Source organism: Dermacentor variabilis, chromosome 4 (assembly GCF_050947875.1).
Source record: "Dermacentor variabilis isolate Ectoservices chromosome 4, ASM5094787v1, whole genome shotgun sequence".
In the NCBI taxonomy this organism is placed as follows: domain Eukaryota; kingdom Metazoa; phylum Arthropoda; class Arachnida; order Ixodida; family Ixodidae; genus Dermacentor; species Dermacentor variabilis.
Genome location: NC_134571.1, coordinates 62,733,083 through 62,757,073, shown reverse-complemented (window position 1 = coordinate 62,757,073; position 23,991 = coordinate 62,733,083). Strand labels below are relative to the sequence as shown.

Here is a 23,991-nt window from a genome sequence, read left to right as displayed (position 1 = left end):
TTCCTTAGCCTGAGTAGATTACTTGCAAAAGTGCTGGCCTAAAGATAACAGAATAAACAACACAGACAACACTGAAATTTTGGTATAAATAGAAACATAATGGTGCACATCCTAAAGGGAACTGCTAAGACGAAATGCTGATCATGTTGAGCTATCACAAGCAAATTTTTATTGTGACCTGTAATCGCTGGCTTGTGATTAGAGGTCTGCCATCACTGCATAGCTCCTCAACTCAAATGCTCACACAGAGACAGCGTCACATGTCTATGTCCAACAGAAGCATGGTCAATGAGAATTAAGCCTGTGGGTTCTTGGATCTGTCAAAGCCGGCGCAACACAGTGCTTTAGGAAAAGAGGTGGTGTTGCACATTCTACCCCAAAGAGATTGCTTTCAGAGCTCGCGCGCTTTGAGCCAGGGCCCTGCATCAATGGTGCAGCGGCTGTAAACCACACAAAGTCAAGAAACGTGGGACACTTCCTTTGAAAATATTAAAATCAGTCAAAGAGTAAGAAAATCTGCTGAATAGCCAAACGTGCCTTTCAGCAGAAAAAGGCATGCTTTTCAGAAGGAGCCATGGCAAGACAAACACTTGCCCAACGCTTCAGCTTTGACCAAACACAAAAAGTGAAATAAAGAAAGTGACAAAAAAGAAAGAATAAAAGCAAAGCTAGCGTCTGCCGAGAAAAGCAGATGGCGTCTGAAAGCCACTTCTGAAACTGCAAGCTTTGCTAACTGCCTTCCAGCTGGCTGAAGTTATCAATGAACAGAACATAAGAAAAAGGAGAATGGCTATATAAATGTGTCTCTACGACACTGCCGAGTGGCGAGTCTGAGGCAGGAGGTCACCATCCGAGCCTACTTCTTCAGTTTGGCAAAACCTCAAGCTTAACCACAGGTATGTAGGCCAAAATCTTGCTTTCAAGGTAAACAACCAAACGAACAAAACTTAATGAACAAAATCTACAGCATTGCTGCCACTAGTACACACCAAAGCTAACATTAGTGGGAAGAACTTGGTGCACCTCCCAGCATGGAAACCTACACATCATCACGGCCATTGCTTGTTTTCTGATCACAACTGTCTCAAATGATAGCGTCTGTGCTTGCAAAAAACATGATAGCATGCTGCAAGTAAAAAACAGACCGACAACAGTTTAAAAGTGGCTGTGTAATTTCCTTCACTTGCTAACGTGCAAGTGCTCCAGTGCCATTCTGATCAAAAGAAGTCCTTACCAGGTGACTGCTTCATTGCTTTTTGTTTTATCAAGTCTTTTTTTGACACTCTCAGTTAAGTGCCCATGTTTATATGGGTCACCATTTTGAAGAAAAAGAAACGAGTTTCTTCTACTCTGCTTTATTGTTTGTCCATCTTCCCTTCAGACTTTCTTGTTTTCAATATCTTCAATAATGTCCTCCCATCTTAAGGTGACCAACATGTTATTTTTTTATAAATACCGAAGCCAATACATAAATGGCAACAGTCTTTCTAACATTGTCACTACAATTCGATAGCTCTTTAGTTTTGGGTGACCACTGTCTAATACACAGTAACTCTGAGTGCTTTTAGGAAATAATACGGCTGACTCATTTCAGGACAACCTTAGAAGAACTTTCACAATCTGTTCATCTGGTGAAAAGTTCAAATTAAGAAAGGTGCAGTGCATCTATGGGAAACTAAACAATACAGTTCCTCAATGTTTCCATATTATCTGATAATATGGCTTAACAGAAGTTGTTTTATAGGGCCCTTCCCTAAATTTGAGCATTGCAAACAAACAAACGCAGCACGTAGGTAATGCGGTGGTGATCATTCCTTCAAAGAATGAAACGGATGCATGGCACGAAAATGGTAGAAACTGCAAATAGAAGGCCACAAGACCTTCCTCTCATGGAAGTCGATGTCACAGGCACATATTTCTCTACAAAAGACGCACTGTTTGCATGCCACCGACCATGGTACGCGACTTCGGTTAATCATCCAATGATGAACACACAATGCCACCACTGGAAATGCGCCCCACAGCAAAAAAAATCAAAAGAGAGAGAGAAAAAAAAGGAGGCAGGACTTGTCATGTGAATGTGATGCAATTCCTCGGCCCTGTAATGGGAGAAGGCAGGGAAGGAATGCCGCTCGCAGGTGTTAGTTCAGGCAAAGGGGGAGGAGGTGCCTGTTGAAAGTAACGCTTGCCTCCTGGCAGCATGGTCTTTTATCTCCTCCAATAATGAACAAATTTGAAAAATTATTTTGGTAAAACACTCTCCAGACTGTGCCTTACAAGTTGCAATGTGTAAACAAAGTTTGCAATTGGGCCTGGTGAAGGGCCCTTGAAAGGGTGTAGAATGTACGTCACACAAGGTTTGCTCAAAATTTATGGCAAAGAATCCCTTGTGTAAGGTACTAGGGTGAGGGACAATTTGCTGTATTTGCAGAAATATGATAGTGGCTGACCATAACAGATGATCACATGACCTACTTCAAGAACAAGTAAATAAACTGTCACGAAAACAGCAGAAATTGGAGCTTAGTCCTGCCAGCCAGAATAGCAATGTCATAACCAATAAGTAATGCACGAAGGCACAGCAGCAGTCTCTCATAGATCCAATGTCTGCTACAACTAAGCAACAGTTTACAAAAGGAAGAAAAGATTGAATGCATAACCATAAGGCCAACAAATCTAATAATGATCTATGCCAACAGCACCTTTTGAAGCACAGAGTGGAACAGAGGATAAAAGATGAAGAATCTTAAGCAGTAGTTCTCCAGAAATGTACTACCTATTTCTTTATCTTTTTTATATAGTTCACTGCTTTCACTATAGGCAAAACTGCTCCCCACTGTGCACAACACTTTTTATACTAGAAAGCTCAAAGTAATAATGATAAAGAAGTAAGAAGGGAAAGACTTACTGGTCACCGTGTTGTTGGACGCTGTTAGGGCGGTCAGGACATTGACATCCCAGAGGAAGATCACTCGATCGAGACCTGCTGAAGCAACTCGCTCTCTGTCTTTTGCATAGGCTAGAGCTTTCACATAGTCCTGAAAGGGGATATTGCATGGCTTACAACTTTGTGAAGAAGTTCTTAGCTATGACTGGTGATTGTAAAATGGATTTGGCATGTCAACGAGGCTTTTGTGTATATTTATGTGGAAAAATGAACTTTAGGATATATATGATTACATATTGACCTCTAAGCCACGTGCTGGACAAAAGAATTTTTAAGAGCACCTTACATATCTATAACTGCTACAATTTATTTAGTAATCACACTGTTTTTCAATATTTCAAGCAGTTAAAAAGAAAATGTGTTGCCTTTTTTTTGTTATTAACCACTAAGAAAAATTAAAATTGCAGCTATATGACAGTTTTTAAATCAACCTCAATTCTCTAGCACAAAATGCTTTTCTTGCATTGCTGATGTATAAACTAACTGTTACAAATGTTGCAAAACTAAATTGCACACTATTAAACAGTTATAGCAACATATTGGGATGAATTGGTCGATCAAATGAAGATAAAGGCATGCATCAAACACTGTTCCATGCAGTCAAGAAAAACACATGAGTAAACTGCAAGCAGCAGAATAAATGCTCAAATAATTTTTTTCTTAATACAAGATTTACTTTGTTAATACTCCCTCAGTCAAGTAACGATGAAATGCCCTGTGATATGCACCAGTCACAGCATTCTGCTTGGAAAACCTCAGCACCCAATTTACTGCTTAATACAAGACTAAATGCACTTCTTTTTCGTTTTTTGCCAGAAAGCTCTTGCTTCATTTGGACTTTAGAAACATTTTCTAGTTCGTCTGTGCTATAAACAAAAAGATGTGTTTCACCCAAAATAAGCCCCTTGGCTCTTCATGGCCATAAACAAGGAAAAAAGATAATAAATTTCATTGAACTGCAGCAGAATAAAAACTGTTCATTCATTCAAGAAATTCAAAGTGCACATTTTACAAATATATACACCATTCAGTTGGAAAATCTTTATATTTATTTATTTATTTACAATTTCACACAAGATAGTTAATGTTATTACTGAAGCCAGCAATACCAACTATAATTACGACACTACTAAACCTATAATTAGGAGTAAAGAGCAGTGTACGAACATACCCTGTGTGTCCGGAGTGTGGACATGCAGAAACCTTTGTATGCGTTCCAAACCTTGACAGTTGTGTCACTAGAGGCGGATATCACTGTGGACATAATAACAAAGATACAGAAGATCAGAATCACATCCTGTGAAAGGTCGGATAAGTTGTGTTGAACCCTCCAAGTGTGAAATTACTGATGGTAGAATTCAGCTCTTTCTCTTAAATGCCACAAATTTCCTTGACATTCATTGAGCAGTTGTGTAACGGCAGTTTCACATGTATGTAAATAAGGAAATAGGAGTTGCCCTAGAGGCAAAGCTTCCCCTGAACAAAATGTAGCTTACAATTGATGTGAACTTATGCCTGGAAAGGTGGCATATTTTGTATTGTTCTAAAGATGGCTTGTGAATTAAAGCAATGCAGTGTGCATACAGGAAGGACAAGGCAGAACGAGGAACAACCACATTTCACCCCGTTTTTCAGGACTTCCCCAGCAAGTGCCTGCAAATGAAAGTTGCCAACCTTACGCCAACATGACAGTACATAGCACCAACATATTTCGCTGATGCTGTGCCAGGTTTAAAATACAAGCATGACTGCCACACAGTACAAGTCCCTTGGTTAACAAATCTAGCGAAAAATTCATCCTGATATTCACACTTTTTGCACACATATTCATGGTGAAGTACTAAGCAGCTCTGCAAAGTTTTGCCACAACAACATTTAGACAATTAGGAGAATAGCTGTAAGGGAGTATGCAGCAATTAGCTGAAATTATGAAGGTAAATATTTATTTGGCTACATATGTGTGAATGTGTCCCAAACTTATCACTCTGTATAATGTACTTGCACAATAAGCATATACACCAACAAGAACACATCATGCATTTTTGTAAACTATATTCTTTGGATATCTGAGAGGGCTGAAAAAAATTCACTTTATGGTAGCTTTACACGACATCGGTATTATTTAGTTGCAAACTTATGATACTATTTATACGACTTTCAAGTAAAGTAGAAGAGCTTCAGTTTTCAGAACAGGCATGCAAGCTATCAGTGAGAAAGACAGCTTCTCTAAAATGAGGATTAGCAAGACTTACAGTTCTTGCCACCGCAACAGAGCACAATATCATTGACCCAATCTGTATGATGCTCCATGGACTGAACGTAAGGGTCCTGCACATGGAAGAACGGGCGCCACAAAGTGGTACGAGAAAATGTAGAAATGATAAAGCTAAGCTAATCACAGACACCAATTAGAATAAAACTGAATTTCTTCCATCCACATTAAATATTCTGCAGCTGGCTCTAATGACATTAAAGGGACACTAAAGAGAAAAATTATTTCTTTTGCATCAGTAAATTACTTTTCTATGACACCAAAAACACCACTCTTACCACGATAAGATGCTTGGTAAACCAGAAAAAGACGAAAGACAGGTGGCAACGCCTCCATGAAGTTCCCGGACCTGGTCACTGCGACGTCATGGATTTTGATGGCATCTTCTAGCGCCTACTTAATTATATAGCCATACAGGTTGACTACATTGTGTTCTAAAGGAACCATATATTAAACATGGCAAGTTTTGGGAACCTTCACTCAGCCAACTCGGCCCAGATGCGAAAACACACTTCGGAATCTCTGACGTCACATTCACATACTGGCATCAGGGTTTTGGCACGAAATTCAAATACTGATACTTCAACCTTCATTTTCTCATCTAATAATCAAGCTATTATTTTGCAATGACTGCTTGCAGGGTTCCCAAACAATGCTTTATTAGTCTCAACTGATTTATTGTTTCGCTTTAGTGTCCCTTTAAACTGTCACATAACGTTTCTTGTTCCTTCTTGAAATGCATTCAAATTGCAGATGGCACAAGAGGTATGTGAGGGTTAAACACATAATTAAGCAATTAATCAAACTAAATCTTCAAGCAACAAAAAAACAGCAACAAACACCAACATGCACTAGAAACATACAAAATTATTTGGAACACAAAGCTCTCTCATGCAGGTATATCCCCCCCAACCCCCTTAAACCTCCCAAATGCTAATACCTTCATTTCCTATCACCGTGCCACAAATGAAATGCACATAGTGAATTGGAAGTGCTATCAACACTGCCTGAATAACTACACAGTGCAGCATAGCTGCGTAAGACATGCCATATGATGCACTTGTGTAGCATTGTTCCCGTCTTGTCTCTGTGCTCCTGAGCTCTAAACCTATGAAAATGTCCCACCAACAGGGCCAGACTTCCACTCTTATCAAGTTAAATTTTGAAAGGGTTTTAGATATCATTTTACATTCCTTTTGTCTCATCAGAATTTGCAACACTGGCTTCAGTGCTCAGCACAAGCAAACAAGCTTTTGGGAGCCTACCAGCTGACACCATAAAGCCTCAAAACAATTGAAACATTAAATTAAGTTGGCACTCTGCATCATCGATCACATAAAAAATGTTTGACATGATCAAAATCTTTGGATCAAAAATACTGGTGCTTCTCCAGAACAATCTGAGAGTACAGGAGCATGCGAACTCGTGTGCTTCAAAGTTCACACGTACCTCAAGATTGCGCGTGTTCCAGGTGCGGATGACCGAGTCACGGCCGGCAGAATAAAGCCGGTTAAGTTGGGGGTCATACTGGAGAGAGTTGACACCAGATCGGTGCTGCCTCTCGACCACATCTCGGATGACGTATGACACCTGGCAATAACAAAAGATAAAACCCACAGATTCAGGCCTCAGCTGCGGGTACAGAGAAAGCACCTTGATAGCAATGAAAGTGTTCTGTAATGTAAACTCAAAGTGTGTTAAAAAAGCTAGCAGATTCTCAGTGCCATGGGTGAACAGATGTCAGTTTGCAAAGCCTTACATACGCAAGCTTCTGAAGTAGCACAAAGAGCATAATTTAATGTAACCAGAACTTACTGCAGGAGTGCCTACATTTACATGTACCACCAGCACAAATTGTAATGTGAACAGGAAATAACTGATTAAAATGTCTATTACATGTAATTACAGGGAAGTTTGTCTTGTATTTGCTCTGTAGCCGGTTCCTAAGCATGGAGTAGCTGCAAGTGTATGTTTTAGAGTCTGAATCAAGTTCCTGTTACAAATGCATGTGAACCGAGGAATTTATTTTATTTATTTATTTATTTATTTCCAGAGTACCTTCATCGCCATAAAGGCATTACGTAGGGGGGACCAAAATATAACCAGTAATACAAAAAAGCTTTTGGACAGATATACTCACAAACAGAAGCACTACAATAGCATTTAGAGAAAGACATACAAGCAATGTGAAACAAACAGGTTTCAGAAATATATAAAACATATATTTGTTTTATAAGAGCGCCGTCACGGCATAGAACAGAATAGTTCGTTATTTGACACATTTACTATATCATTTGATAAACTGTTCCATTGTCTAATTGATTTGGGGAAAAAAGAGTAGTAAAGAGTGTTTGTTCTGCAGTTATAGGCTGAGATCTTTTTGTTGCTATCACAGCGAGTCGATGCGTAATCCGGTTCCAGAAGATAGTTATAGCGATTGATACCTGTCTGACTGTTATATATTCAGAGCAATAGTTTGGGCCTAACTTCTGCCTGCAACTCTGCCTAAGCATATGTAGTAGATCCCATCCTAAAGTGGCCTTCATTTCGAAAACGCTAGAGTACGGACTGTAATTATTACAAACCAATTTTACTGCTTCGTTCTGTAGTTTTTCTAGTCTACCAATGAGGTAATCTTGATAGGGATCCCATATTACACAAGCATAATCAAGTATTGTTCTGACATCTAAGAAATATAAAGTTTTTTTAACTTCGCGCCTTGCCTGTTTAAAAGTTCTGCGAATGAAATGTAACATCCTACTAGCTTTTTATATGACGGTGTCAATCTGTTTATGCCAAATGAGTGATTCCATTTCCTGGAAAAACTTACGCTACTGAACTTTTTATATTTAAATTCATGTTTCATTTTTTACATCAGATCGCTATGTTATCTAAATCTGTTTGCAATGTATCTATGTCATTTTCAGTAGCAATTTCTCTGTAAATCGCACCGTCATCAGCAAATCGTTTTATGGTTGATGTAATTAGTTCGACAATGTCATTTATGCAGATTAAAAATAACAAGGGGTCCCGTAGGCTTCCTTGAGGAACTACCAAAGAGACAGTTATCGGTGAAGATGCGGCATTGTTTAGGACAACAGACTGGGTTCTTCCGTTTAGGTAGTTTCGTATACAATTTTTAATGTTTTCGTTTTTATTTAATGCAGCAAGCTTTACATCTAAGAGCTTATGGGACACAATATCGAAAGCTTTTTGAAAATCAATAAAAACCGTGTCTACCTGACTATTGTTATCAATGGCTTTAGATAAGAAGTGCTGAAATTCTATTAGTTGTGTGTTGCAGGAATAACCTTTTCGGAATCCGTGCTGGGAAGGTGTAAAGAAAGCGTTTGAATCAAGGAATGCAGATATGTTACTATATAAGATGTGTTCGAATATCCTGCACAAATGGGAAAAGAACAACACATTGAGGTAGATTAGGAATTTTTTCATGTTTGAATTTGTGCTGAAAGTACAAGTATACCACTGCTATGCAATATGAAATCAGTCCTGCAGGAATACACAAGGTTGAAAAAATTTAAGGTGAAATAATTTATCCTCACTGTGTGATCTTCTACCCTCCTGATTAACTCAGACAGTACACAGTGACTGCCCTGGAAAGGCATTGGTCCCAGGTCCGATCCCTGGACTAGATTCGCATTACTGTTGGGTGATGACAATTTTTTCCTTTAAAGCTATCTATTATGTGAAATTGTGCTCATCAAACATGAAACCTGGTCATAGTGAGCATGGCAAGTACAGCTGGCACTTTTAAAACACAATGTACCAAATTATGTTCACCCTTACAGGCATGAACGCAGATGCGCCTACGGAAGCTTTTAAAATTCAGAAGCTACAAAAAGGCCAACTTCCTTTACAGTTCAGTAATTCTAGATTGATTTACATAATGTGCCTCTCAGTTCTACGTGAATCTAGTTTTTCATACCATTTCAGTTCCAAAAACTACTGCATTCATATGTACCATGCAGCTGTGTCATCGATTATCAGGACAGGTAAAAAAATTCTTCCAGCCCTACATTGAATTTTCAATCTGACAGCCATGAGCACGGTTCTACAACTTAACTCATATTGCTCACCTGCAACAAGAAGAAAAGAGAATGGGGAGTTTCTGAAAAAGCATACACAAGTGGTTCAATGCGCAGAAAAAAAAACTAAAATTTCACCTTTTCTTTTGTACCTTCTTGTACACATGGCCGATAGTACCCAATAACCTTGGGTCCTCTATTTCTAAGGTTCTCTAATAAAGACAGTGTATGTGACAATACCCCATTAGCTGATATTACAATATAGTTGAATCATTGTGCTTACTCCCCTATTAGTTCAAGTTCTGTTTATTTGCATCATTACAATGCTGGCACGCTCAGGCAAAAAGTGAAAATCAATTCCCTTGAGAACGCCCGAGAATAATGGCACAAAAATAGATAGCCTTTCATCATGCCACCTATCTTTTGTAGACGGGAAATACTACAGAGGTTATGAAAGGAGAGATGGATTGCTTCAAGTGTTTAGAAATGATATATCCAGTAGACACAGGACCCCCTTCCCCCCCATTCAATTTAGCTGTTTGCTCTGGGAGTTAACAAAATTACTAATAGTCAGGTGCTCATTGGTACACTGTGTGCTTCACAAACAGAGCCAAAGTGGAGTTTCTACAGACGTGCTGCTTTGACGAAGACAAGTTCCCTTGCTGGAACATCAGCGCCAGTGAAATTCCTTGCTGCACCACAGCGAATCTCATAACATTACTCAGGTTCTGTTAGAACTCCGTGCGGCTTAAGGTGTGACACTGTTAGCGCATAGAGAAACACCACTATATTACTTTATTAAACAGTGCTGATGGAACGAAAGAGAAAAATAGAAAGAAAGAAAGGGTTACGACGCTAGTCGTAAATTAATAAAGGCAGGTCTGCGACATCTCGAAATCAACGAGAGGAGACGGAAGTTACGCTCCGTTGCTCGATTTTGTCAAGGGAGACCAGTCTAGCTATTGCAACAATCGTTATATTACAGCTCACGAACATTTATTATTGCAAGTCTTTCTCATCGTGCGCGAGCTGACAGTGAAATGCGCACAGCCAAGAAACGAGATCCGGTCCCGTGGCACGTCTCGGTGTTCAAGCTCTAGACGGACGTGGTCAAAGGACGCCCGTTTGAGACCGCAAACAGCCCATCGCCTTTCTTTGAGCCACTTGAAGCTCTGCTGGCAATAAACTCTTTAAGCTTTGCGGAACTGAGTTGTTTCAATGCGGAGCAGGCTGCGACGAGGCAGTTCACGTAGGAAGCGTACAAACAAAAACAAATAAATAAACAATTAAGGAGACCTATGGTTTCGCCTACCCCACCGTTAGAGAGAAACATCACTGCGAGAACGGGCAAAACGACCGACGCAACCGTTACAGCAATAACAACCAACAAAAACGGCCGCCCGACATGCCCGTCCAAAATGACGGGCTAGGATCATCCTTTTCGCGATAATAACTGCGTCGGGCTTCCTTGAAATGTAACCGCGCGTGACAGCAATGCTCACGCTTTCTAATAATCAACCACAGGGTAGCAGAAAGGACCGTTAGCATACCTGAACTTTCTTTCGAGGTGTATGACCGCCGCCGCTGCTGGTCTGCTTCTGGTGAGCAGCCATATTTGTTTACTGAAACACCGTCGATACTCAAGCTTTACTTTCGCATACGGCTCAACATCTCAGAACCAGACTGTTCGCTGTTATGCGTTCGAGTAAGCTATACTGGTTTCTCTTGTGGAATTTTTACGGCATTCTAAACATGAGAATCGCAGAAAGTTTTGTCTGCGGATTTTTGATCATTCGGGAAGGGCGTGTCGGGCTGCGCCGGTGCGCGGCATTTTCATTTTTTTCGTCTTCAGTAGCGCAGAGTCAGGGAAGCGCGCGTGTGGCACGCAACAATATGAGCATTTGAACGGAAGAAGTAGCAATTTATGCAGTGCTGTACGCGCTGCGGCACGACCGTCATGATACGGGACATTTCGCTCCTTGGTCAAAATTAAATGGTATGGTTTAACAGCCGGGTTTAATTAACGTCCCAACAAATTAAACAGCTTTTTGCGGTAGGAGAGAAGGGGGACTTGGGGGAATTAATTTAATTTCGACAAGATGGGTTTGTTAGTCTGCACCTAAAGTAGCTCCACGGTGCAGAGTGAAAAAATATACAATTCACATATGCACCATATCATACCGCTAATCATAAACCTGCTTTTTATGGTAAGACAGGCTGGAACAATCAACCCACTATCGACTGCAACTGCGCCCAAATTAGAGAGTCCTTAGCAGCCACGTACAGCTCTTAATTGGATTCCGGACCTCCACGGTGAGCATCGATGTAATTATAATACGAAACAGGCAGAGGTGCAATGTTAGGGTAATCTCACCATGCAGGATCAGAACCCTATGGTTTCCTTATCCCTCAAGGCTTCGGCCGGAGGGGCCATATACAGAGTGTTTCAATTAACTTGAACCAAACTTCAAAATTAAAATGGCATACACTGACTAAATAAAACGGGACCAACCCTACAGTGTCCGCAGTAGTCTTGATTTACTCAGACTACGTTTTGAAGTGCAATTACAGTTAGCTAATCAGTTTAGTTTAATTACAACAGAAATCAAATATTCGTTTAGGTGCATAACTACGGCGGCCGCATTTCGATGAGGGCAAAACGCAAAAAAAAAAAAAAAAAACGCCCGTGGCCCGTGCGTTGGGGGCACGTTAAGGGTCCCCTGGTGGTCAAAATTAATCCGGAGTCACCCACCATGGCGTGCCTCATGGTAAAGCTTTAGAATAGGAAAAGCAAACGTTGGGGGCACCATAATCTAAAACTCTCTGTAATGAAATCGTGGTTTCGGCACGTAAAACCGCAGAATTCCTTCAAGTCGTACTCAAAAAGAAGTACGCTCAGAAACGCCATATGAAGTTCTTTTTTATTTTTCCATTATCTTCCTTGGGGTTATTTTTTCCGGGCTCTAATAAAAACGAACGAAGTATGAAAAAAACAAGTGGCAGTCTCGCCCGAAAGGCAAAACATCCATTTTGCGATAGCAAATTATTAGACAGCTATATGCGAAGTATAAGGATAGTAGTTTTATTGGCCGTTTAAACTTGTAAACATTAGCTTACTAACTAAATTAACAAGTATGGTGTCACGCGCGCACAAGCAAACATGAACACATCTCACTCGTGACCGCGGAAACTCGCTGCCAAAACAGGAGCGAGGAAGCGCGGCGGCAGCAGCGAGCGAATTGACCTTTGTGCTGCCTCTCGCTTCAACGGGAACTAAGCGGCGAAAGCGCAACGCACAAGAAGCTGAGCCCTCGGCGCACCCTAGGCTCTGTACTCATCGCAGATCGATCGCTTTCAAGCTAAGGCCCGCGCGGCTGCGCTGTGCGCAGCCGCCGCCGGAGTAAACCAACTCCTCCCCCCCCCCCTGATGCCTCGCACGCGACGGAAGACAGTGCGCTTCCTCCCCACTTTCCTCCCTTGCGCGCACGAGATTAACCCGCCATCGTCGGCTTACCCTCGCACCGCATACGGCGCGCGGCGACGGCGTTATCGTCCTTGGACTTTATACGGAACGTCACGGCTACCCCAACAGCAGTAATGCGCCTATAGTGCAGTGTTTGTCTCCTCCTCATTCTGGTCCTGTCGTTTAGCGCTGTTTGAATTTTATTGTTACCATGCAACACCAACTCGCCCAATCCGCTGCCCTTCTGCTGTCCATATAACTGCTATCGCAATAAAAGGAGATAGGAGATGTCACTGCGCTTTCGCCCATCTGGGCATTTACACAGCATTGGTATACAACACGAGAAAAATTCGAAACTGTTCTTTTTTATAATTGTCTGTAAGTACCGCAGTAAAGATTACTTCCATTTTTTTTTCATTTGTCATTCTTCAATGCCTCTCTCTTCGCACGCCGATAAGCATGTAGGTGCTTACACCCCTCTTCCCCCTACCCCCCCCCCCCCCCACACACAACACCTTGGACTCGTACACACCACAGCAAAAAAGTAATCGACTACAGTAATAATTACTTCACTCAAAAGTATAGTCGAGCAGAGTTACTATTGGGGAGGGAGGGATGGCTGTACTGTAACGTATACGGATCTTGCTAACGTGTACGGTTACTCAGCGTCTGGGTCCTCTGGGAAGCGCAAGCGCTTCATTGTTGCTGATACTTGAAGACGCTCCCAGTTAGGTCAATGAAAAGTTAGAAAAAATGTCCGTATTTTATTTTGTGGCATTAAAGCCTTATAAGTGATCGTCGCTAATCGAGACATACCAGCGCCGGTTCAATTCGACGGCCAACCTCTGGCGGAGCGTTAAGATGACAAAGCAAATACTGAGACCCTGGGTTTGCCTGTCTGAGAATAAGCGAGGCTGCTGCGTGGCACCGTCTCGGGCGTTGTACTGCAGTTTCCACCGAATTCAGCTTCTCAAAGCTACGTCGTATGGCATAGCTTGTCCCGTCAATGATGTAACCGGTTACATATGTAATTGGTTAATGCAAAAAAAAGTAATTGTATTCAGTGAGCTTTACTGAATGAACAAAGTAATGGTTAAATTACAACATTAGCAAGAGATGTAATGGATAAGTAATTAATTACATGCAATTCGTTACGTACAAGTCCGACACACACACACACACACACACACACACACACACACACACACACACACACACACACACACACACACACACACACACACACCACCGCTACCACTGCTAGCTAACAATAATAAACAGCAAAAATTCACGCAGAACCCATCTTACGATGAATCATCGACGTTAATGCGATTGGCACTGAACCAATGTATCGACACACCATACTGCCCCTGACGAAGCGCGTCATGTATGAGAATTGTATGCAGCCGAGTTCTGAGATCTGTCGCGCTTCCAACTCTATGGCGCTTCTCTCTGGACACGTTGCGCCATCTAGCGCCGCCACCGCGCAGTTCGCGCGTGACGCCTCTATGAATATATATTCAGACAAGATTGTCTGTACATACCAGGTGTATATTTTATCACCACTTAACTTTTGAGAGTAATCTGTGGCATATATAGCACAAGTTGACTCATTGAGCTGGATTACTCAAAGAGGCGTGCGTTACTTACACTACAAATCAGATTGCTAACTGCCTAATTAACAAATTTCGCTAATCAACATTTAAACTGGTTAAGATAGCGCAGATATTTCAATATACGAATCCAAGCCAGTGATTTCACAAGGGACGTTCACTTGGAACGATTTTTAAAGCTAGCACTAATTTGGAGATAAGCATTGTCAAGCATGCGGTAAAACGCACTGACGTTCCACTTACTTTTTCAGCAAAATGCCTTTTTATGTATTGAACCTCAAAGCTTACTGGAACACCAATGCATTTCGTCGCAAACTTTGGTAGCGTGTACGACGAAACGGGTATCATTTACCGAATTCATTGCAAGTAGATTTGGCTTTCGTAGTCACGGACTATCATTCGTAAATTGCAAAATTATAGTGATTTGTAAAGTGATCTGTAGTAAAGCGAGTTGTTTAGACGTTAATTAGCGTTTTCTTTACATAATCAAATATTCATTTTGATTTCCTTTGCAAATGATGTCCGTTTCTGAAAGTAATCTAGCTCAAACAGTAAAATTATGCTACATGCCTACGGGCAATTTTAAAAGCTGACAGTCACTTCAGTATGCACTAAAGATCGAGGATGATGACGAAAGCCGGCGCGCTCACAAGACATTCGTCAAATTACTTGACAATATCATTCGAATGAGTTGTTGCTTCCTATAACTTGTTTTCTCCCACCGAAGGTCGTGAGTTCGTGTGCATTAACGATATATTAATTAACTGTACCTTAATTAACATCGCCTTAATTAACAACACATGTCATGGGTTCGACTCCCACCAATGCTCGTGGGTTCGACCATCAATGGTGGCATCATCAATTTTGGTGGCACTGAATTCTGGTCCCGCTAAAGGTTGAGGGTTCGGCTCTTACCAAAGGTCGTGGGTTCGAGTGCCTCAATCAGCGGTGCCTTAATTAACCCCAAAGGTCGTGGGCTCGACTCCCACCAATGGTCGTGGGTGGTACCATCAATTTTGGTGCCACTGAATTTTGGTGCCTTAACGCCAGACGGTCAATTTTTCGTGAACGTTGGGCAACGAATTTCTCGAGGGTTCTCGCCCAACTCGAGGGTTCGCCTTCCAACAAAGGTTGAGGGCTCGACTCCCTATACATTTTGGTGTCACAACGCCGGACGGCGTAACGCCAGACATCGGATTCCCATGAGCCGTCTAAGGCTTTCGCCTTAAAACATACGTCGCACCTCTTTTTGGTCCCGGATCCATATTGAATCCGCGTTGACCCCATTGCCAAGTGCTGAGGAGCTATTCGACGTAGCTCTTGCCTCCGTCAGTTGTGCTCTCTCTCTCTCTTACATATCTTAATATCTCTGTTACTATCTCTCTCTTACCTAATTAATAAATTATTAAGTCTTAATTAATCAATCAAGCTCTCAAATATTATAATTAGATGAAAAGTGTCAGTGAGAAAATTGTAGAGCAACATTAAAAACTCCCGAAACAGTTTTCTGTTGCTCAATACGTGCTACATGAGAGTGTTTTTCGTTGTAGGTGAAATTGTAGTGAAAGGGAAATTTCGTTGAAGATGGCCCTTTAGGAGTGTATATAGAGGCATTACATATTACATTACAAAAAAAAGTTGTAATGAAATTTCGGCGCGCAGATGGTCTGCCTACGCTCTTTCTGACCCATCCTCACGAACCTTTAGTAACGCATACTTGGAAGAGTAGAAAACTTTCATCTCTTTTGCCAGAATTTCGGAGTTACATGACTTATTTGTAAGAACAAAGGGAGTTGCTGGAACTATTTCTGAAGGGGTGACTGCACCTTGTCCCCTACTACTCTCTTCTCAATAGTTCTCGTAATTTCTGATGCCGATGAAGTACTTTCAATTTGCGCGTGTTCAAGTATGAAGTGAACGCAATTGTACGGACACGAGCAGCTGCGTCCACAATAGGAGTTGCTGCAGCATGATTTTGTTCTTGGAGCGCTGAAGTTCTTGACAAGTTCTGCGTTTCGTCTGCGTTCGCGGTGTGCGCTTTGTAGATGTACCGCCAGCGTTAAAAAAAAAAGTTTAAGGAGGCACCGTGTGAAGCTGAGCCCCAACTGGTGACGTATTCCGGGACTATCACTTACGGCGATAGTTTCACTTTCTCGTGGTTTAGCGAGACTCAACGTAGCCTGATCCCACGAGAGCCAATGATAGCTTCTTCTTTCGCGCGTTTTCGCAAAATCTCGCGAAAGTTTAACTATCTCCGAAAGTGATCATCCGAGATTATACGTCCCCGGATGTTTGGACATGTAGCGGACATGCCTAGAGCATTGGAGGCCTCCAGGGGCGCTTGACAGTAAGGGTAACCATTCTTCAGTTCTGCGCGTTTCGAACGTCAACCGGTCTGCAAAGACTTAATAATAGGGTTGTTCGAATATATAAATTCTCGAATCAAATCTGATACGAACATGCGAGAAAAACGACCTTCAATAGTTAACCGGTATATGAATATTTAAAAATTCTAAACGACTCAGTTATGAAGGTTGGATGGAGTTCCTTTGAAGAAAAAAGAAAGCCTCATATATGTTATTTCATACATTTAATGCCGTTAACATATCGGGGTCAGGTCACCTAAGGAGCTTGTAAATGAGAAACAACTTAAATATTGAGAAATCTGGTGCACCATTGCAATGACAGTAACGAAACAAAAAGCAGCACATCACCGGACGCGCGCAGTACAATGTTGTGCTCGTTGAAGGAGCCAGGTGTATACTACAGCAATGACAGCACCATACATTGTTTTAAGGGAAACCAAACATCGTGAGGCTGGCCAAATAATCAATTGCTTTGCCTGAGTCGGGACAAACTCATAATCTGCATGAGGTGAGGCCTGCTTATTTAGCGACTGGAAGCTGTCGTGCAAAAAAAATTCTCTCCTCCATTAGTTCACTCAAGAACTGGTTCACCTGTGCAACAACCGCCGTTCTCATGCAGCAGAATAATCCGAAAGTCTCCACTTGCGACGATCTTTATACATTTACCCCGCACAGAGAGGAATATACGACAGATTTTGGTAGGGAATTCTGGAAACCAATACGAATCGAACTAGCGAAAACTATTCGATTCGTACTCGAAGAGTCGAATATTCGCACAGCCTCTTTTAATACGTGCTATATACTATATAAGCCTTGCTGCGGGGGCAATTTATGATGTATCAGGGCAGCGCGACAAAAACAAGGTATGGAAGCTTCACCAGAAGCACGTAGCATCACAGGGTACATCATCTTTACCCTGTGCCTTTGCTTTTCTGTGCATCGTGTGCATAAATTGAATTCTATTGTCGTTGTAATTTGAGAGCTCGTCCATTTCGTTGCAGCAGATGGACATGGTCGCGGCCCGTGCTCTGCTCCTGGTCGTGTTCCTCGCCTCCCTGTGGCCATCGCTGCGAACTAGGGACATTGGCGATTCGACTGGGAGAACCCGCGGGTTATCGTCTAGTGTGTCGCCGGAAGAAAGCGAATTGGTCTCACGTGGCCCTTCTTCCGCGAACACCACCGGTGCCTCGGATTCGCAGAGACCCGCTTATGATGAGACAGGCAATGCGGGGCGCTCCTCCATCGGAGGAGTGACCGTCCAAGGCGACAGGAGGTACGCCGGTGGTTCGCGCGGAAGAAGTGACGGTCGCGGAGGCAGAAGGCGGTATGGAGGAAGAGACGACAGTTCGAGCAAAGTAAGGCATGGAGGAAGTGATGACCGCGGTGGAAATGATGACTGGGGAGCAAGTGACGACAACAGAGGAAGTGACGATTGTGGAGGACATGGAGACGACCAATGGGGAGGAAGTGACGACTGCAGACACAAAGTGTTGCATGGAGGAAGCGACGACCAAGGGGACAAAGGGTGGTACAGAGGAAGTGACGACCAAGGGGACAAAGGGTGGTACAGAGGAAGTGACGACCAAGGGGACAAAGGGTGGTACAGAGGAAGTGACGACCAAGGGGACAAAGGGTGGCATGGAGGAAGTGACGACCGAGGGGACAAAGAGTGGCACGGAGGAAGTGACGACCGAGGTGACAAAGGGTGGCACGGAGGAAGTGACGACCGAGGGGACAAAGGGTGGCACGGAGGAAGTGACGACCAAAGGGACAAAGGGTGGCACGGAGGAAGTGACGACCAAGGAGATAAAGGGTGGCACGGAGGAAGTGACGACCAAGGGGACAAAGGGTGGCACGGAGGAAGTGACGACCGAGGGGACGAAGGATGGCACGGGGAAAGTGAAGACCAAGTGGACAAAGGGTGGCGTGGAGGCAGTGGCTCGGACGGAGGAGGTCATAGGGCAGTTAAGAAGGTTGGCAGTCACCGTACAGCAAAAGACAGACACAGCAGCGAGTTGCAAGGGGGAAATAAAGGCGGCGACGGCCAGAAAGGCAAAGGAGGAAAGGGCGGGAAGAAGCGCGTCGGAAATCGCCGGCGAAAAAGCAACGCACAGTCTTAAGCTAGGAACAACGGGAGGAAGGACGAGAAGAACGCCGATGCGGCAGTGCCTGAAAAGCAAAATCGACGCTGTCGCAATCGGACGTCATATGAAACGAACGGAGACAACCAGCTAGGCAGTGGCGAAGGCAGGAGGAAACATCACGTTCGAAAAAAAAATAATGAATACTCATTTGCCCGAGGTGGTTCAGCTTGTCAACAGCTGACATCGACTATAATGATCATTTATCATTAAGAACCTCGTCGTGTTGTGGGCACTGTTTACAACAACGAAAAGCATAACACGCCTAATTGAAACACTATTCTACAATACTGAGCTGCCAAAAATCACTTGTGTACTCAGTTTTCAAGAAATATATGTGCGTTATAGTTCCGTTTGCATATGTCTTACAGTGTGCAACCTTTATCCTCGACCTGTCGCGAGATTCCAGAAACACTGTCACGCAAACTTACAGTGTCAGGAGCAGCATGAGAGCATCACTGCTTGGGTTCGGATTAGGTTTCGTCAGGCACGAATTCTCCTGTGCATGCTTGCTGAATGTGGGCCTGCGTCCGCACCGCTAAATTATTACCATTGACAGGATTTTGAATGACATAAGCTGATTCCTATGCTGTTTTTCATGGGCGTAGCCAGCTGCGCATGTAGGGAACGTAAACAGAGCTGAAAAGACAGAAAGACATAGAAACTACACACATGACAACGCACGTAGCGCCGTGTGTTTTCATTTCTATGTTTGTCCTTGTTTTTTTAGCGCTATGGAGGTTCCTAGTATGACAGACCGACTAGCCAGAATCGCTGTCTTGGTCATGCACATGTAGACTTCGTCAAATTTCTGGAAGCTACCGCTACTATGATCGGACCTAACATCAGACCCGACATGGTGCACAATTAGCACGCCTACAAGATATAGTCGCAAGAAAAACGAAACGAACGACACAAACGTTTTTTTTATTACAAACATTTTGTTTTTGGGAAAGTTGCTTGATACTTGGTGAAACCATCTAAGTGCAAATAAAACAAGCACAAAGAATCGAAACCCGGACGCTACGTGTCTGTTATTCTGCGTGCGGCCTTCTTGGTGAAGCCCCAATGGCTTCACCAAGCTCTGTGAGTGGACATTTTCGTTTCTCTTCTGTCCGTATTTTGCACGGGTGCCTTCTCAAACATGCATGGAGAGCGTCGACAGTACGGTGGCGGCAGTAGCGCCCGCAAATTGTTGCACTGTTGCATGCCGGGAAAAGAGATGAAAATTCATACGAAAAGTCCGGGCTCGCTTTGTTCCTCGGAGAAGCCACTCTCCCCGCCAGCACGGACGGCGGTCACACGTGTAGGTCACCTGCAGCCGCGAAAAGCTGGCAGAAACGTGAACTCTGCGAATACCGTGAAATGCAGGAAGCGAAAAAAAAAAAACTGCCTCTGGAATTGCGCCGCGCAGCAGGACGGTACTAAATATAAAGAAGAAATAAGGGTTGGTGGTGGTGCACGTAAACCTCACGTGTGCTCTCGATTCCTAATGTGGGAGAATGCCAAGGAAGTGTCGCTTGGTGGGCGACAAAAATAAATTTTGTTTTTCTTCTTCTGTGAATCACAGACTGCGCGTGAAGGTAGAAAACAAGTGGTATACAGTCTACGTGCGCGTGATCAACCGACGTCACGCATCAAGACAGTTCAACTTTGCAAAGCTGCGCTAGAAGAAAATTTTCCTTGATGCTGTGGCCTCTAGACTTTTGCTCTCCACTGTACAATATTTGTGTAGCGTCCGGTAAGTTTTCTCTGAGTCTGAAAGAGAGAGAGGGAGAGAGAGAGAGAGAGAGGCATGGGTTTATAGTGAAGCCTCTACACTCAGTAACTGTCATTTCAGGTTGCGCACGCAGCTTGCATATAAAGAACTGCACAGGCTCTGGCAGTGGCATTTGGGTATAGTGGCAATATGGCACCGAGCCATTGGCTCCAAGGCAGAAAGGACACACAAAAAGAACGAAAGAACAGATGGATGGTGGACCGCCGCTATAAAATTTTTCCACCAGTTCATTATGACGTCATAAATTTTCGTAGCCTATGACTGGGCCATACTTAATCGTTTATCAGCAAAAACAGAGTACAAGTGGCGTTTCGCAGAAAGCTCTCAAATGCACCAAAAGGAAGCCAAATTTATGAGATCACGTAAACGTAAAACGCGTTGCACTTCGGGGGATAAATTCAATGAAGGTAATTTCGACTTTTATTTTTTTACATAATAATAATCAGTTGTTTTCAGGCAACCAAATGCGGAAATAGTATTGGAAACAGTCTAAACTTCCAAACGGCTTAATGTTTATAGAGTCTTTATTAGAATGTGCAACACCTATGCCGCATACGTTAAACGATACTCTTTGCATAACCATTTTTTTTTGGAGAGTCGACTAAGCTGCAAGAAAGGAGACTCCAAGTCTACACTAGCTCTGCAAGGATGATAAGCTGTGTATTTCTGTACTTGTAATAGTTTACATGTGGTGGCTTGCAGAAGCAGTATTAGGTGGATAAAGGTGACAAGAGACAAAATAAGAATAAGAGAGAAAAGAGAAAAGTTACAAGAAAAAGAAAAGCATGTCAACCTAGAAGTATACAAGTATGAAAACAATCAGCAGAAAAACAGACATCCGATCAGGCTGCTGCTCGCGAACAAATATGAAGCTTCACAACAAGGTGATGAGGATAGCATAGAGACGATGGATGAGAACCTAATGAAAATAAATTCAGAGGTCTTGGTTGAAGTCGGGTGTAGAGCACTATAGAACAGAAAAAAAGACAAACTTTCCAAAGCAACCACGTATCTAGCAAAGAAATGAGAGAGCATGAAATACTTAAGCCTTAGAAACAGGTGGAACTCGCTGAACTCTCGAAATTTATTTGCACGAGTAATATTTGAAACTGAAAGATTGAAGTTAATTAGGAGGAAGGAAAAATAGGCGGCCATGTGGAATGGTAAGATTATTTCACACTGGCGGGATCAAAATGATCGCAGTTAAAGATAAATAGGGCAGTGTCATCAGCAACTTCGTTTACGTAGTAAAGGCCACAGAGGAACTTTACAGACTTTAGAAACTGCGCTAGGCGGCGCTGCGGACGCTGCTGAGCAGCGCCGCTCGCGGGAGCAAACGCAAAAGTCGGCAGGCAGCGTGGTCAACGGTGTGGTCACGTAGGCGTGTTGTTTAACGGAATACGGGCGGGGAGATTGTGTCTCCCGTGCACTTGCCCGCACAATTAGCCTTCGTTCAGTGGCACAATTAACCGTCTCGAAACCACGAAGGGAAGAAACCCGCCCGCGAAATTCTACATATTTCCAGGCAGGTCGTGCAAGAAAAAGAGAGCCGGGACAAACGTGCACTACAGCTGTTAACCGAGTCAAATAAGTCGAGCTTGTTCGCTTTCCAATGCCAAATATTTATCTGCGTCGCGTAGTCAGTCGAGGGGGCTCTCGTGTGTAACTGGGGTCCATTATTAAAGGGTACACACTCTTAGGCAAAGTTACACCCTTTGGCTTGCCCCTTCTGCCACACAACAATAATCGTTATCTGCCTTGATGCGTTTCCTTTCTTTAACGCTGCGAGCCCGGTACTTTCCAGTAACGAACGGCACGCGCGTTATCAGCATAGAAGAGTTTACACCCTTTGGAGTGCCCCTTCTGATAACGCGCGTGCCGTTCGTTACTGGAAAGTTCCGGGCTCGCAGCGTTAAAGAAAGGAAACGCATCAAGGCAGATAACGATTATTGTTGTGTGGCAGAAGGGGCAAGTCAAAGGGTGTAACTTTGCCTAAGAGTGCACTGGCGCTTGTAGCCTCATCTGGGCGCCACCGCTGGGCGCCCGTAGCAGCGGGCAGCTTCGCGCAGGTGCAGCGAGTGGCGTGACGTGATGCAATATCGCTGCATGTTAAAAAAAAAAGAAGGTTGTAATGGCAATAGCTGATTTGGAACCCTCGTTTTTCTCGGATAAACTCCTTTCCACAAGCACTTCACGACGTGCTTATGTCGCTTACAATAAGCTGTCACCATGACCGTGATTTTGTAGCGATGCCTTTTCCAATGATATTCCTTTTGGTACTTCATCAGTGATCAGAACGACGTTCCGCCCGCGTTATCAATAAGATAAGCCGGCCGTGAACGCGCAGTAAGAGTTGTGTATAATCCAGCGAAAGGCACCGCTACACAACTGCGGCTCATATGCTATGATGTGTGGAGAATGCTTCATTTACTAACGTTCTCTTTTGAAAGGTGTACGTATCACGCTTTTTCATTACACACGAGGAGTCTGACTGCACGCACGTGGAAATCTGCCTTGTCACCATCACGCTTAGCATTCAAACGTTTGCTGCGCGCCAGACCCTCGTATACCCTTCGCCGTGCACGAGCCGACGTTGCTGCTTTAGACTATATATTTGCAGTTTACCAGGTTCATTTGGACATTTTAGTTACCGACAGGTGACAGAGCCAATCCGTGTCTCTGCAACATGGAGCTCGCATCTCACATGGCGAAGGGGACGTACGACGGTGGTTTTTCTCTTTACAGCGAAACTTTCTGAGCCGCAAGAACCCTGCTGCTTTTCTTGCATGACTATCGGCCATGTAAGGCTGAATAATGCGTTCCTTGCTTGATCACCGCGAAGCAACAAAAGGCTATGTTCTTTGTCAGTACCTGCCTCATGCGCGAGCAGAACTGTTCTAAAACTTCTTCAGGTAAGGACCGGATACAGTGCGGGAGAAAGTGTCGCACCTTCTTCTAGCATTTCGGCCTGGGACTGAATTGATGGACTCATGGTGGACTTTTCACGTATTCATAAAACGGAAAGGACACTTAGGTGGAACAATTGCCAATCAAGTCTACCGGGATGCACCTTGCCTGGAGCAACGTTACTATATCAAGCCGCGCATACTTCCGGCTAGCCAATTTCATTTATCAGGAAAATAGAGATTAGCTTAAAATAAAGTAAGCAAGATAACTAGGTAAGTATACTTTGCTATTGTAGAACATATGTCGAATGAACATTGACGTTTTCTATGGCCACTTTCTAGACACGGCTTTCTGGAAAGAAAAGAAAACAAGTGAACAAGATCAAGCCATCAAAACGTCGATACTAGAGAATACAGGAGTAAAATTTTATCGCCCTTTGGACAGCTTCTACAATCC

The 23,991-nt window shown here is 43.2% G+C and overlaps 2 protein-coding genes across 3 annotated transcripts in view; one reads left to right on the top strand and one right to left on the bottom strand.

Annotated features, from left to right (window-relative positions):
* The window catches only part of LOC142579272 (WD repeat-containing protein 48), a 71,249-nt gene extending 60,162 nt beyond the window's left edge, over nucleotides 1-11,087 (bottom strand). The window contains exons 1-5 of one of the 2 annotated variants that reach the window (XM_075689310.1): nucleotides 10,816-11,087; nucleotides 6,669-6,809; nucleotides 5,200-5,275; nucleotides 4,119-4,201; nucleotides 2,909-3,038 (exon numbers count right to left, since the gene is read on the bottom strand). In XM_075689310.1, the coding sequence (XP_075545425.1) occupies nucleotides 2,909-3,038; nucleotides 4,119-4,201; nucleotides 5,200-5,275; nucleotides 6,669-6,809; nucleotides 10,816-10,878 (493 nt within the window). In that variant the 5' untranslated portion in view covers nucleotides 10,879-11,087. The remainder of the gene's footprint in view (nucleotides 1-2,908; nucleotides 3,039-4,118; nucleotides 4,202-5,199; nucleotides 5,276-6,668; nucleotides 6,810-10,815) is intronic. The other variant, XM_075689309.1, reaches the window with a different exon arrangement.
* LOC142579274 (uncharacterized) lies at nucleotides 620-20,024 on the top strand. The gene is made up of 2 exons (XM_075689311.1): nucleotides 620-896; nucleotides 17,709-20,024. The coding sequence occupies exon 2, from the start codon at nucleotides 18,070-18,072 to the stop codon at nucleotides 18,940-18,942; it is 873 nt and encodes a 290-aa protein (XP_075545426.1). The 5' UTR covers nucleotides 620-896; nucleotides 17,709-18,069; the 3' UTR covers nucleotides 18,943-20,024.
* Nucleotides 20,025-23,991: the final 3,967 nt, after the last annotated feature.